Source organism: Diorhabda sublineata, chromosome 1 (genome assembly GCF_026230105.1).
Source record: "Diorhabda sublineata isolate icDioSubl1.1 chromosome 1, icDioSubl1.1, whole genome shotgun sequence".
Classification (NCBI taxonomy): Eukaryota; Metazoa; Arthropoda; class Insecta; order Coleoptera; family Chrysomelidae; genus Diorhabda; species Diorhabda sublineata.
This window is the reverse complement of record NC_079474.1, coordinates 18,044,629-18,057,883: the sequence shown is the minus strand read 5'-3', so window position 1 is coordinate 18,057,883 and position 13,255 is coordinate 18,044,629. Positions and strand designations below refer to the sequence as shown.

Here is a 13,255-nt window from a genome sequence, read left to right as displayed (position 1 = left end):
CGTCTTGTCTGGCAAGAAAAATATAATGTATAGTCTCGAAAGCGAGACTAAACTCTAGCAAACGAGAATATCGTCAACACTCATTTTGACGCACAATTACTAGAAAAGCGAACATTAGTTCCAATATTTTTACGTTGGAAATAGTGAATTGGGAAATGAAAAAATTTTTATTGTTCGGATTTTGGTACTTCTTGGAGCTTTCGTCGGCGAGATCAGTCTCTGCATTTATCTTCGTCGAGTTAGTTTAAAATTCAAGTATTCAACGGTAACCAATTTGATTCGATTTTAATATCGAACACGTGGAATTGCAAGCTTTTTTTATTCAGAAGTTCTTTCCCTATTGACTGAGACATATTTCAAGACATCCAAGCAATTATATAAGGACTGATCTTATTTTCTAAAAGAGGATGAAGTTTTTGGAAGCCAGATCGGATAACTTTAGTTCCGTGTTTGGCCAAAAAATCAGTTACCATTATTTTAAAATATGAAGATCCATTATTGTGATGAAAAATTCAAGAATTGTCTGACCAAAAATCTAATCGGATAAATTTCTTCAAGAAGACCCCTCAAAACGACCAAGTTTAATGAATGTAGGGTCCTCGGATCCTGATAGAGTTGTGAGTAAATGCGATCATCTGATGGGTCTGTACATGTGCATGAGCAGCGTCATTGTTAGATTATTGTGGTTTGCGGTTTTTATACGTTTCGGCATTTCAACATCTTGTAGATCAAGTTTTAAATTTGAAATTGCCACAGAAAATTGGACGCTCGGATCAGAAATCAGCTGATATGTGATCGATCTATCCGATCCGGGATCATAGTTTCCGTAAAGCAATATCATTCAATATCAAATGTAGATATTAATATATTCGAGTCCGACTCTGGCATTTGACAAGAAAAACCCGCATCAACAACTTGCTACGCGACCGGACTTGCAACAATTAAATAAATTACGGGTTGCCAAGTTGAAAATTGCCAAAATATAATTTTGTAGAAAGATTATGCACGTACAGGGAAATTGCAAGGGACGTAATCAAAATTGCAATTTGGCGGTTGAAAAAAAAATTACTAATGTCTTGTTTTTGCAAAAAGACCTAAATTGGCTCGTCTCGACCGAAGGTTCATAATTAAGATTTAAAATACCCAAATTGTTCGCATCGGGATCGAAGGTGTGAATGAACAAAAAAAATATGGTAATAAAGGTCAGTGAACTGATGTGGTGCAACGATTCTTAATATTAAAGGCTCTTGCAAAACAGAGCTGGAGTGGACTGAAAATATTAATAGAATAAACTGGAAAAATGCCCGAATCATTATACCTACGAAATACGTAAGCTCCTCAATAAGGAGACTATTTGTCTCAAGGTTTTTTATTCCACTTGAAGAGGCAGTGACTACCAGAAAACTGATCGTTTCTGGATATTATGAAAAGACTTCTTAACAGACATGACTAGGAATCTTCTGGATTCTCTGATGCCTTCAATTCAGGTTCCTTGTTGATGTAATATCTCAAGCTTCAGTAATGCTCTGTTGCAAAATATGGAGTAGTTCCCCTTTTTTGGCAAGGATGTCCGCTTCCTTATAGCATGATATGAGATCTTGGATTACATTTTTTTGTTAGCTAGTGCTTCAAGAGTTTTTTTACAATCCATGGTTGAGGTTGAGTGTACTCAATAGCTTGGCTATCGGAGATAATGTGAAGTTGCAATTTTGATACAAGTTATCGTACCTTTGAAGTCAAAGAAAGATCTTTGGGAAAAGCATCATGGCCTCAAAGAGAATTCCACATGTTATAAAAGTCAACAATATTGCTAGTTTCATATCAAATATATTTGAACCGACTCTTTATTCTAAAGGAGTATCCTGAAATTCGCTGGCGATTCTTGTCAATCAAGCGCGAGTTAACTAGTAATATTCAGTTCGAAACCCATCGGAAACAATGAACTAAACAGAGAGGACCGGCTCCAAAGAAGGCAAACACCGTTCCATCTACAGGCAAGGTGATGGCGTCGCTTTTTGGAATGCGCGTGGGATAATTCTTCAAAAAAGAGAAACTATCAACGGCGAGTATTATGCGAACTTATTGCAACGTTTGAGTAAAGAAATCAAGCTGTGAAGACGTTGGAGAAACTACCAGCTTTTTAAATGATCCCGACTTGAGTCGCCAATCCATGGTGGAAGATATAATCAGGACAAAAGCAAACGGTGCACTCACGAAGTTCAATTTTAAATGATGTCTCTCTGATAGGTTGACTGAACTCACATTATTTCCGAAGATCATGCATAAAACATATTTTTACGCATCGAACAATCGCTTAGAGTTTTACAACAAGTCGGACACATCTACCAACACTTGTGAACCGCAAAAGTGACCACGGACCCCCTATAAAGACCCTAAGAGTGCTACATATTGGAAAGTCCCGATCTACTTGGTCCTTCGAGCCGGATTTTCAAAGAATTCAGGATCTATAAGTTGAATAGATCTTTCGTCCAAACTAATAATCGTGAGATAGGTCGAAATACTATTATCTCAGTTGAATTTTTGCTTTTTGCAATAACGTTATTGAAAATTCTAATGAAATGTTTACGTTTGTAATGTAAATAAGGCAATTATTTAAAGTCCTCAGTTCATTACTACGAATTTTTCATTGTACAGGCGATAACCGGAAATCTTAAGCGACAGATTGATATCGAAACTACTTTAACGGTAATATAATTCGTAGTGGGTAATTACTGGAGAATGTGCTTTAATGACCTCCAACTAAACGATACCGAAGAATGTTATTCGATAACATTTTCGAGAAAGAACCGTTCAATATATTCTATATTTATAATATTTTCGGTTTAAACGCGAAAATAATTTTTTTTCGCTTACCTTCTTGCGGATCTTTGATAAAGTTAACGGCCTGACTTTGGTCCATCGGCTCTAACAGATTCATCAACGTTGCTAACCTGCTCCAACAATCGCCGGGAGATCTGCAACAGAATCATCTATCAAAGATCTGTCAAATATTGAGAAGTGATTGTTTGATAAACAACATTGGAACCAAATCATTCCACTAAATATCATATAGCAGATGAGACAAGTAAAATTTGCGCTCCGAATTAAACTCAATCAGACAAAATTAAAACACCACTCATATTTTTTTCGATATTCTTCATTTATTGTTAACTTACTGTACGACAAGTAAGTCGTGGACCTTGTTTGACAGTGGCAGTTGACGCATAAGCTTGTTTTGACAGTAATTCGTATTAAACCTCTTCTAAAACTGTTGACATTTTCTTTAAAAGTGTTGATGATTAAAGTAAAGTTTTCATTAGAAGCAATTTCTTGATTGTAATTATGTTTATTAGATGCATTTTTGGAGTATATCAAGTAAAAAAAACAACTGCGCTCCTGTAAACTAATACATTGATGTTTTTTGCAATTTTCTTACCCCTTTACCCCCTTATGTCGCGCTCAAACCGTCAAATTAGAGAAATTGGCACTCCTTAGATCGTAATCACCTCCTCCCCTTATAACGAGTGATTTTTTTGCTGGTATCTTTTTGGCAACACCGTTTTTGACAGATGACACGTGAATCGTGTCATGTGTCAATGTCAAACTTGTTCAGTTTGGTCTATAATTTAATCATGAATCGACTTACTATCGAACAAAGCTTGCAAATTACAGAATTTTACTATCAAAATTCATGTTCGTTTAGGGAAGTGCATCGCGCACTTCTTCCAATTTATGGGCAGTTTGGTCGGCCTACGTGGAAAATTTTTCTAAAGAATTTGGGTGTAAAACCTTATAAGATACGGCTGGTGCAAGAATTGAAGCCACACGATCTCCCACAACGTCTAACATTTGGTGAATGGACGCTCGCAATGTTGGAGGGAGATTTTATCGAAGAATTCTGTTCAGCGACGAAGCTCATTTCTGGTTGAATGGATACGTCAACAAGCAAAATTGCCGCATCTGGAGTGAAGACCAGCCAGAAGCAATGCAAGAGCTACCGATGGATCCCGAAAAAGTCAATGTTTGGTGCGGATGGCCGGAACGTTACTGTGCATAGCGAGCGCTACCGTGTGATGATTGACGATTTTTGTTGCCTAAAGTTGAATAATTGGACATGCTTGACATTTGGTTTCAACAAGACGTTGCTAATTGCCACACGGCACGCGAAACTATGGCCAAATTGAGAGTCGCCTTCAGTTAACAGTTCATCTCACGTTGGGGCCCTACATCTTGTTATTTAACGTCTTTGTACTATGTCTTGTGGGGCCATGTTAAGGTTAATGTCTACAGGGATAAACCAGCAACGAATGACGCACTGGAAGCCAATATTGAAGCATTTATTCGACCGATATGTTGAAGAGAGTGTGTCAAAATTTTACCTTGCGCTATCTAAAACGGACCAGCGGGCAACATTTGCATGAAATCATCTTCAACCATTAAATTATACATAATTATATTAAATTATACTAATCATTCTATCGATTCCAATAAAGATTTCATCAGTTTTTTTAAATTTGTTAAGGTTTTTTTCAAAATCAAATCCTACATCTCTTAAAAAATCACTGATTATTAATTTGACGCGCTCGAGTAAATCCCAAAACCCCTTGTATGTTTTTACATTGGTAATTTTGTTTTTTTGTGAAAAAATTTTTAAACATGAATTTGTTTTCACAGTTATACTAAAAATTTTGTTATTAAATATTTGAAATCGAAGTCGGTTATTATTTTTTGGTGGAATATTTCGAATCGTTTCAAAAATTCTTGTAATGAATCTGTAGCCGAGTCTAGCGCAACTAATATACGTTCGGTCACATGCTTAATGAGATGTGTAGACTATATAATTTTGAGTTATGAACAAAATTATTATTTAATAGATAGAGAGACATTAACCTTTGCATTCGAAAACGATTCAAAGCTTCACCATAAAAACAACTGTAAGTTTTTGATCCTCGAGTGATTTAAACAGAATATTAATAAGAAGCAATCATACGAGGTTTGTCCCAAAATTATCAATATAGTCATATCGTATCAAAACTTCGGGGTTTGGGCGTCACTACAACGTGGCGTGCGTTTGTTTATAGTTTCTTCGTTCTACACAGTTTGGTATTGAAAAATTATTTATATAATTAGAAAAGTACGTCTTTTATCCTCAAGAGCAAAAAAGCACGTCGAAATCGAAGTATATTGATGATCCAGTCCAAGTGTACAGCTTCTAAAACATCCGAACAACCTTGGTAGAGTTTGGTGCTATTTTTAGCTATATTCCAAAATGAAAATGCCGCTTAAATGTCACAAATTCGATATCAAAGAGATTTTCGAAACCAATGCGTTGAATTCCATGAAGATGCTCCGGAAAATTGTCTACCAGAACTGATTAAAGATATATTAAAAACAATCTATAATCTTCGTAATGCGTCCTTAATGACCAAGATCGAAAAAGCACGTCGAAATCGGAGTATATTGGTGATCCAATGTAAGTCGTACAGCTTCTAAAACATCCGAACAGCACTGGTGGAGTTTGGTGCTATTTTTAGCTATATTCCAAAATGAACATGCCGCTTAGATGTCATCGATTCGATGTCAGAAACTTTTGAAACCAAAGTTGAAAGCTGCTTTCTAAAACATACTACCAGAACTTCTTATTTTATCAAATGGAGATTAATTTGAAGTGTATCACTAACTATATGATAAAATAAATGACAGCAAAGCCGCCAAATTGGAAAAAAAATGTCTCCACCCGATAGACAAAAGTTAAAAAGAAAGATATCGGCAAAATCTAGTGATCACCTGATGAAAGAATTCGATGACCAAATCAAGATTCAATAAAAAAATTCAGTTCATATAATCGTCTAAATAAATATCATCAACTTACCCGACTCGAAAATCTTGAGTAGACGGCGGTGGATTCCAAATACCGGTATGACATAACAACCAATCACACCAAATTTTGACGGCCGGTAAAAGAACATTTGCGTCTGGAGGGAAAGAAGTAGGACAAATTTCCTTTTGGGATGAAATGTAGTCTTGTAGGATGGAAACGCATCGTTCCAAGATGAGATTGAACATTTGGAGCGATACGATCAAAGCGCGTTCTTGAAGTTCCGATCTGTAGCCTGGTTGAGATTGTAACTGGGGATCTGTAATCAAATATAAATGAAAATTAGTACCACAATGAAGTAATGCATCTAGTGATTTCCAAATCTATTGATCCACTTCATACCTTGGTATGAGATTTAGATTGTAATATTCGATTTGTTATTTATGTAGAACGATGCAAACATATTAATAACATTTACTTATAATGCCCGATCCATACTCTCCAGAAGGCTACAACAAAGAAAGTCAAATGCTAGGCTGTGAACAGTGGGCTCGCTTTCACTCGTTTCGCTCTGTGTAAAGGACGTTAATATAGAAGAAATCGAGAGTGTGGATGGTCAACTTTGTCTACCTAGATTCTAAGAACCGCCTCGAAAATGTCTATATCGGGTATAATAATAGCGTTCGTAGCAATGTGATATTCCATATTATTACGAATAAGTCCGCGATGTGAGCCGTGCAGCCGGTTCTGTCCGGCTATATTGGAATTTTTAAATTCGGCAAAGGCGCGTTTGATATACCGCGGAATTTGTTTTTATCATAGTAGGCGTTTTGTTTACATTTTGAACTAATTTTTAGAAAGTTCTATTCATTTCTTTTATTTCTTTATTTTCTAGAATTTTTGACACCCGCTTTTTGGATATATAAACGAGTTTGTTTAGCGTTTAGTTCATGATAAATAGTTATAGTGAGCTGAACGAAATAGAAAAGTAACCGAAAAATTTGAATAAATTAGTTAAGTGTAGAGCAAATAAATTAAGTGAATAAAAGGAAGTGTTTATAAATTCACCCTACGGATAGTATCTACTGGTATAAATAAAGAAAAACAGTAAAAATAATCGTTACATTCTACTCAACGCAACTAACTTCATGTTTATCGTGTGAGTACAGATTACGTAATCAGGCATGCGCATTGATTCTGCTCTAGTTACAAACCGTTTTTTTTTCTGTAGTTCCGCCACTGTATGGATCGTGTAATGAAACGAAAAAGTAAAAATGTTAAATTCGACGCGTGTGCAGCTTCTCATATTAAATAAAAGTAACTAATGATAATGAAGGTTCCCGCGCGATGGCTGGTGGATATATCAAGTGATGGGTAGGTCTGCCGGCGCCATGGTTGCGTACGACCAACGTTCGGAATGTCCGAAGATAATATTTATGATGTAGTGGTAGAGGTCGCTGATATAGACCAGTATTTCTATCTACATAAATGGTGTTGAAGAAATGAGCTATACACATGCAAATGTTTGAGATAGAAATTTATAATTTCAATTTTCTTTTTTCGTATATGAGTAAATATATGAAATAAACGTGTGGAAAGTAAAAAAAAAACATTTACATTAACAACGGTTAATAAGAAATTTTAAACTAATATTTTTGAACTAGAATCAAATTCCAAAGTAAAAAAGATTTCTTAAAATGGTATCCGAGGCTTTGTTTTAACAAAAATGAAGTTTTAAAATTCAATAAAGCGTCAAATCGCGCTAATCTCTCACTATAGACAAATCAAAACCATGGTTTCGGTTTTCTACAACGAAAATACAGCTAAAACGTGTTTTACCAATACCGTAATTTGTATTAGAGTTTTCTTTAGAAACCCGTCAAGAATGAAATTGTCCACTTCGACTTTTAAGAGCGCTGCATTCTATCTCTAACCACACTCTCTCGAAGTGTAAGAGATTACGGAACTATGGAGACTACATTTAGGAGCGTATAATATAAAACTAAGACAGCTAGAGCCATCCCAGATGTTTAAAGCATGCTACGACAAGAAACGGGGACACAATAGATCTTCAGGGTCATACATAATTTCGAGATATATTCACAAAGTAAGTTCCGTTTGAATATATAAAAAGAACGTGTACAGTTACAGAAAAAATATTCATTGTACAAAAATCTACTACTTTTGAAGTAGTTTTCTAATACACTACCGTTCAAAGCTTTTTGCGCTCCTTATAGTTTGCGTGATACATAAAACAACAGCCCTCTTTTGCTTTTATTATTTCAGTCGACTATTTATTCTCTATTACAGCCATAATTCTGTAAAATTCTTTTTATTCCTGTTTATCTGGTCTCCAGTCACTTTTCTTCTAAAGCATACCCAAAATATCACCGAGTCTCCGCCTTGTTTTACAGTAGACATTACACATGGATCTAACATCCATCCTTATTTTAACCTGCACACAAACACTCCATAAAACTCTCTCCCAATATTTATGCCTCTAATTTTAATGTTGGTTAGCCCAATACAACCACGTAATTTGATTTTGACATCTTAAAACAGGTTTGTTCACTGCCACCCTCCCAAAAAGGCCACATTCCCCCAATCTCCTTTTCACGGTAGAAAGTAGTATTCAAAGATAGTTTTCTAGATTTATTGATCTTTGATCTCTGGGCTCGTAAGTCGTCCATCCATCAATCATCATCCATCAAGTTTACTAATCAAGGTATGAATTCTCTGTTACTTTTACCTAGACTATAAAGAGTTGCGATTAATGCACCGATAGTTCGTTGTTTTCATTTGCGAGAACCAAAACAATTCTTGAACGAACTTCACAAAAAGATGTCTTGGTCCGAAAAGCACATTCTTACATCTCACTGGGCTAACTGAGGTTAAATTATAATCATAAACGCCGAAGACATTATTCACAGTTGAAGAATAATAGACAAATCAGTCGGTACTTGCAAGTTTTAACTTGTCGCACTCACCGACAATATATAAACATGTGCTCGTATGAGCAAACAACGGATTAAGGGGTTGGAAAAATTTTTCAAAGGTAGTGTAGCTTTAAAAAGTTTGTAGACATTAATCATAGCGTGGCACAAGTTTTTGTATGTCTTCTTCATAGAAGGTTGCCGCCTATGTTTTCAACAATGTTCTTTCAGCTCGTTGATCACCAAGAAAGGTTGTAAGAAGAGATGAAAGTCGTTAGTTTTAGTTGTCACTTAAGCAGTGTGAGGTCGGGCATGATCTTGGAAAAACAACTTGTAGTAAACATGGGCATTGATTGTTGCACCTCATGGTAATAAATCGATCATCAAAATGTCTTTTTTGCACCAAAATTTTCAATTATCATCTCCAGTGACTATCCGAGGAAGAAAATAATTACTGTCTTCATAGTAAAGTGTGAAAAACTAAAGTGCATTGATCATCCATTGTTTTTCGTGTTGGCTTCACAACGTAAACGTGAAATTTTCGAACTTTCAGTTTTCCAGTAACAATTTCATGAATTAGTAATGTTCTAATCATTGAACAGCATTTTGTCCGTAAACGTCGCAGATATGACGATAAATTACCATTTAGAAACCGAAATAGAGATCTGATTTCACAAACGGGGGCATTTTCAATAAAGACTGATATCGTAAAGAACATGTCAGCAGCAACGATCTGAAAATTGTGTACATTCCTCCTACTTGAATCAGAATAACTGCCGGGCATGCTCGAAACTGCGATCGCGAATTAGAAACGGAGCTTACATTGTGGCTATACCTCGTATACAAACAAACATTTCTTTCTCTAATTTATAAAAGCTTTGGTTTTTATTAACTTGTCTATAGTGAATGATACATTCATTTAATGGTATCTAATTTAGATTAAAATGAAGGAATATGGAAAAACTTACTATAAAATTACCCACAATCTTAATCTATTTCCTCTTGCGCGCTAGCTACTACATTGCATCCACTTACTCTAATTATAATTTATAATTTCAAAAAAATCTCGCATCATTTTTATCTTATCTACGCCCTTACTAATAGCAAAAAAATAAATATCTCTTAACACCAGTAATTCCGACAGATAAAAATTCAATCCTAATTTCAAACGCTCAAACGTAGCTCGCGCATTTTTAAATTCCAACCCTGTAGATGATTATAGTAACAGCTTAATATCTGTTATCGGGATATTACTTTCCCGTCAGGAAGTTTTCCTTGTTACAGTAGCGGAGTTGAGGAATTTTCATAGAGGAGTATAGAATTACTAAATTATATAACATCTGACTTCTATCCTTCTTTTCCATTAATCCTTTTCCTAGCAAACATTTTTGAAGACTTTCCTTGATTCACCATCCTTCAAAGATATATTAGTCACCGTTAGGTACATAAGCCTTCCGATCCATACGCCTAAATGTGTTTTAACGTCACTAGGCATACTATGAGGCTTGCCTAAGTGTAGGTGGTGGGCACTCCAGTTGACGAGGTCTAGTTTCTTCTTCCTACATACACTAGGCATACTGTGAGGCTTGCCTAAGTGTAGGTGTTGGGCACTCCAGATGACGAGATCTACAATTTCTTCTTCCTACATACACTAGGCATACTATGAGGCTTGCCTAAGTGTAGGTGGTGGGCACTCCAGTTGACGAGGTCTAGTTTCTTCTTCCTACATACACTAGGCATACTATGAGGCTTGCCTAAGTGTAGGTGTTGGGCACTCCAGATGACGAGATCTACAATTTCTTCTTCCTACATACACTAGGCATACTATGAGGCTTGCCTAAGTGTAGGTGGTGGGCACTCCAGTTGACGAGATCTAGTTTCTTCTTTCTACATACTCTCCACTACACTCCAGATGACGACGAGCTCTGCAGTTTTTTCTTCCTACATATATTAAGTGCATTCCGGATTTTCTGTTCGAGTAGGAGGCCAGTCACCAATCGAATTGTTTAAATGGAACAATTGATAGGTAACTCAGATATGTAATGGGTTATTCGCGGATTGGTGGAACCCAATCTGGTGAGAGTGAATCATTCTCGTTGTTGCACAAGTGAATTTTATCATGTATAATCAAGCACAAGAGATAAAACCATTAAACACTTGAATTTCTGTAGTGTTCCGGAAAGACATGCCTTGGTGATGCCATCACTCATCAATTCTTGTAGGATTTTATTCACTTCAGAATGGATAATGGCTAAAAGCTTTTTAACCATCATTACCATCGACTTCAAACGATCCAACAACTCTTATGGAGTTAGTCGATGAAGAATATCCATGCTCATCCCAAAATACTGAAGCTATAACCTTCCCAGCTGACGGACATGATTCATCAGCTGCAGTCCACTCAGATGATGATCATTTTGAATCCTTGTTTCATTCATTATTACATATACCAATAACAAATGGTTTTTTTAATGGTTCAGAGTCCGGATAACACTTTTGAAGCCATTGCTGAGCTTGTACAGTATTTCGTTTTCATCAAGAAGCTATGATATATCAACACACGAAATCGTTTTGAATCCATTCTTTTGAAAATAGCGAAAGTAGCTTCACTTTTTTCTGACTAATCGAAATGTCATTAAATTTTAAACATAATCTTTTGAAAGTACTTCATTAACGTCATATGGATTTGACAATGGCAGCGCCATCTGTGTGTCAGTCACACGATTTATTGAGTGATGTAATCTGATTGTCGAAGACATTTTGAATCTACCCAAATGCGTCAAATTACACAGAAAAATTTATTGTTACTATCATGAATACAGGTCGATTCAGTATTAATGAAAGATCATTGAACGAATAATAAAGTCGTTCACGCCAAAGAAATCTGTCAAGAATCACGAAGTCGTTTACTACTGCGTCTTTTCCGTCTGCAGTTCTTACAGGTTCTGAATCCTTCACTGTATGAAGATCTGGAGCCCGGAAATCTTAACGCTATAGTACAATTTAAATTTAATGTTTCTTGTGTCATATATTGGCAAAAGTTTATGGCTCGTTCTTTTTTTGTTAACCAACTAAGTTGGAATTTGTGGAACTGTTGGCGATATTCATACTGTTTACATCACCAATAACTAAAAACTGTTTTTAATTTACCTTCAGTCTCTGAAGACGATAACTTGGTTATCGAAACGTTCATATCAGACAGTGTAATTGTGAGTGTTGGTGTAGTGGTGGTATTTCTGTTGGTCTACAGCTATGACTTTACCTTTTATTGGATGAAGATAAATCTAAGAATTACAGAAAAATAGTGTATCTTCATTTAGATACTTAAATGAATGTTCGAGAGATAGATTGATCAATTTTTAGACAATCTAGTGCCATTTTTGTCTACGATTACTTCCCAGAACTCGTTATTTATATAAAATGTTTAATAGAAAGGTAGGTATAGCGTGTGTTATTTATATCATGAAAACGAGAACATAAATGCTAGTTAAGCTGGAATGTAATTTATTTAAAACAGGGGCGTAAACGTTATTAAAATTACGAGGGATGTCGTGTTGTTTTCGACGATATTTATGAAATAAATTTCGTTTGACACTTTAATCTAGTTGTTTACAAGATTAATTATACAGTGTGGGAAAGGCACGTGAGAATTGGCAGTTTATTGAAGGAAAATTAGATAATAATTCATTAAAAATATACAATTAATTTTTTTTTTCAAAATTTCAAATAAACGAGATTAAGTTTACCTAGTTGTTCTTTGGTATGCTCAAACAAGTATTTGTTGATGAGAAAGTAATTAAACAAAATTTTTACTAATATTATTTAAAAATTTTAGTTATTTTCGTTTAAGCCTTAGCAACTTGAATGGAGATATATATTTATAGAATTGCTTCAAAGTAATGTCGTGACAACTTTGAAAAACTTATATCCTGATCAAGCAAGCCCCCTGTGAATATAATTCTAATTCAACAAGATGAAGCACCGCCCCATTACTAAATTAATATCCGGCAGTACCTGAAAGTATTGTATACAAAACTTAACACCTCAACAGATGATTTAAAAAGACAAATCACGCTTGCAATTAGATCATTCACGTCTGAGACATTGAGTCACATCGAATCCTAAATTTTTATATCACCATTTTCAGCGAGTTAAGTAAATGGAGAATGAAGGAAAACGGAATACTTAGTTAGTGGGTAATTTTCGATAACTGCAAGCTTCAGAAATTGAAAAAACAACTGAGACCATGTAAATCAAATTGGGACTATTTTTAAGGTTGTCATTCACTAGATTATAGAAGAAGTTTTGGACAAACTTTATATTCTTATATTTTAACATTCATGGAGAGTAATGCATTTTTTACGTGTTTACAGACATACATTTCTATTACAAACGCCAAATTTCATTTAAATAGTTAAATTTAAAAGTTTATGGCATTTTTTATGCATAAAGCAGTTCTCGTTGACCTATAAACCCGTTTAAACGTAATCGTTGGCATATAAAA

At 35.2% G+C, this 13,255-nt stretch overlaps 1 protein-coding gene across 9 annotated transcripts in view; it reads right to left on the bottom strand.

Moving 5' to 3' along the window:
- LOC130452397 (telomerase-binding protein EST1A) overlaps positions 1 to 13,255 on the bottom strand; it is a 90,575-nt gene that overhangs the window by 36,136 nt on the left and 41,184 nt on the right. For all 9 annotated transcript variants that reach the window (XR_008910963.1, XR_008910966.1, XR_008910969.1 and 6 more), the window contains 2 exons: positions 5,873 to 6,137; positions 2,875 to 2,975 (listed from right to left, as the gene is read on the bottom strand). Coding sequence is in view for 1 of the 9 variants with exons in the window: in XM_056791652.1 (XP_056647630.1) it covers positions 2,875 to 2,975; positions 5,873 to 6,137 (366 nt within the window). In the remaining 8 variants the exon portion in view is untranslated. The remainder of the gene's footprint in view (positions 1 to 2,874; positions 2,976 to 5,872; positions 6,138 to 13,255) is intronic.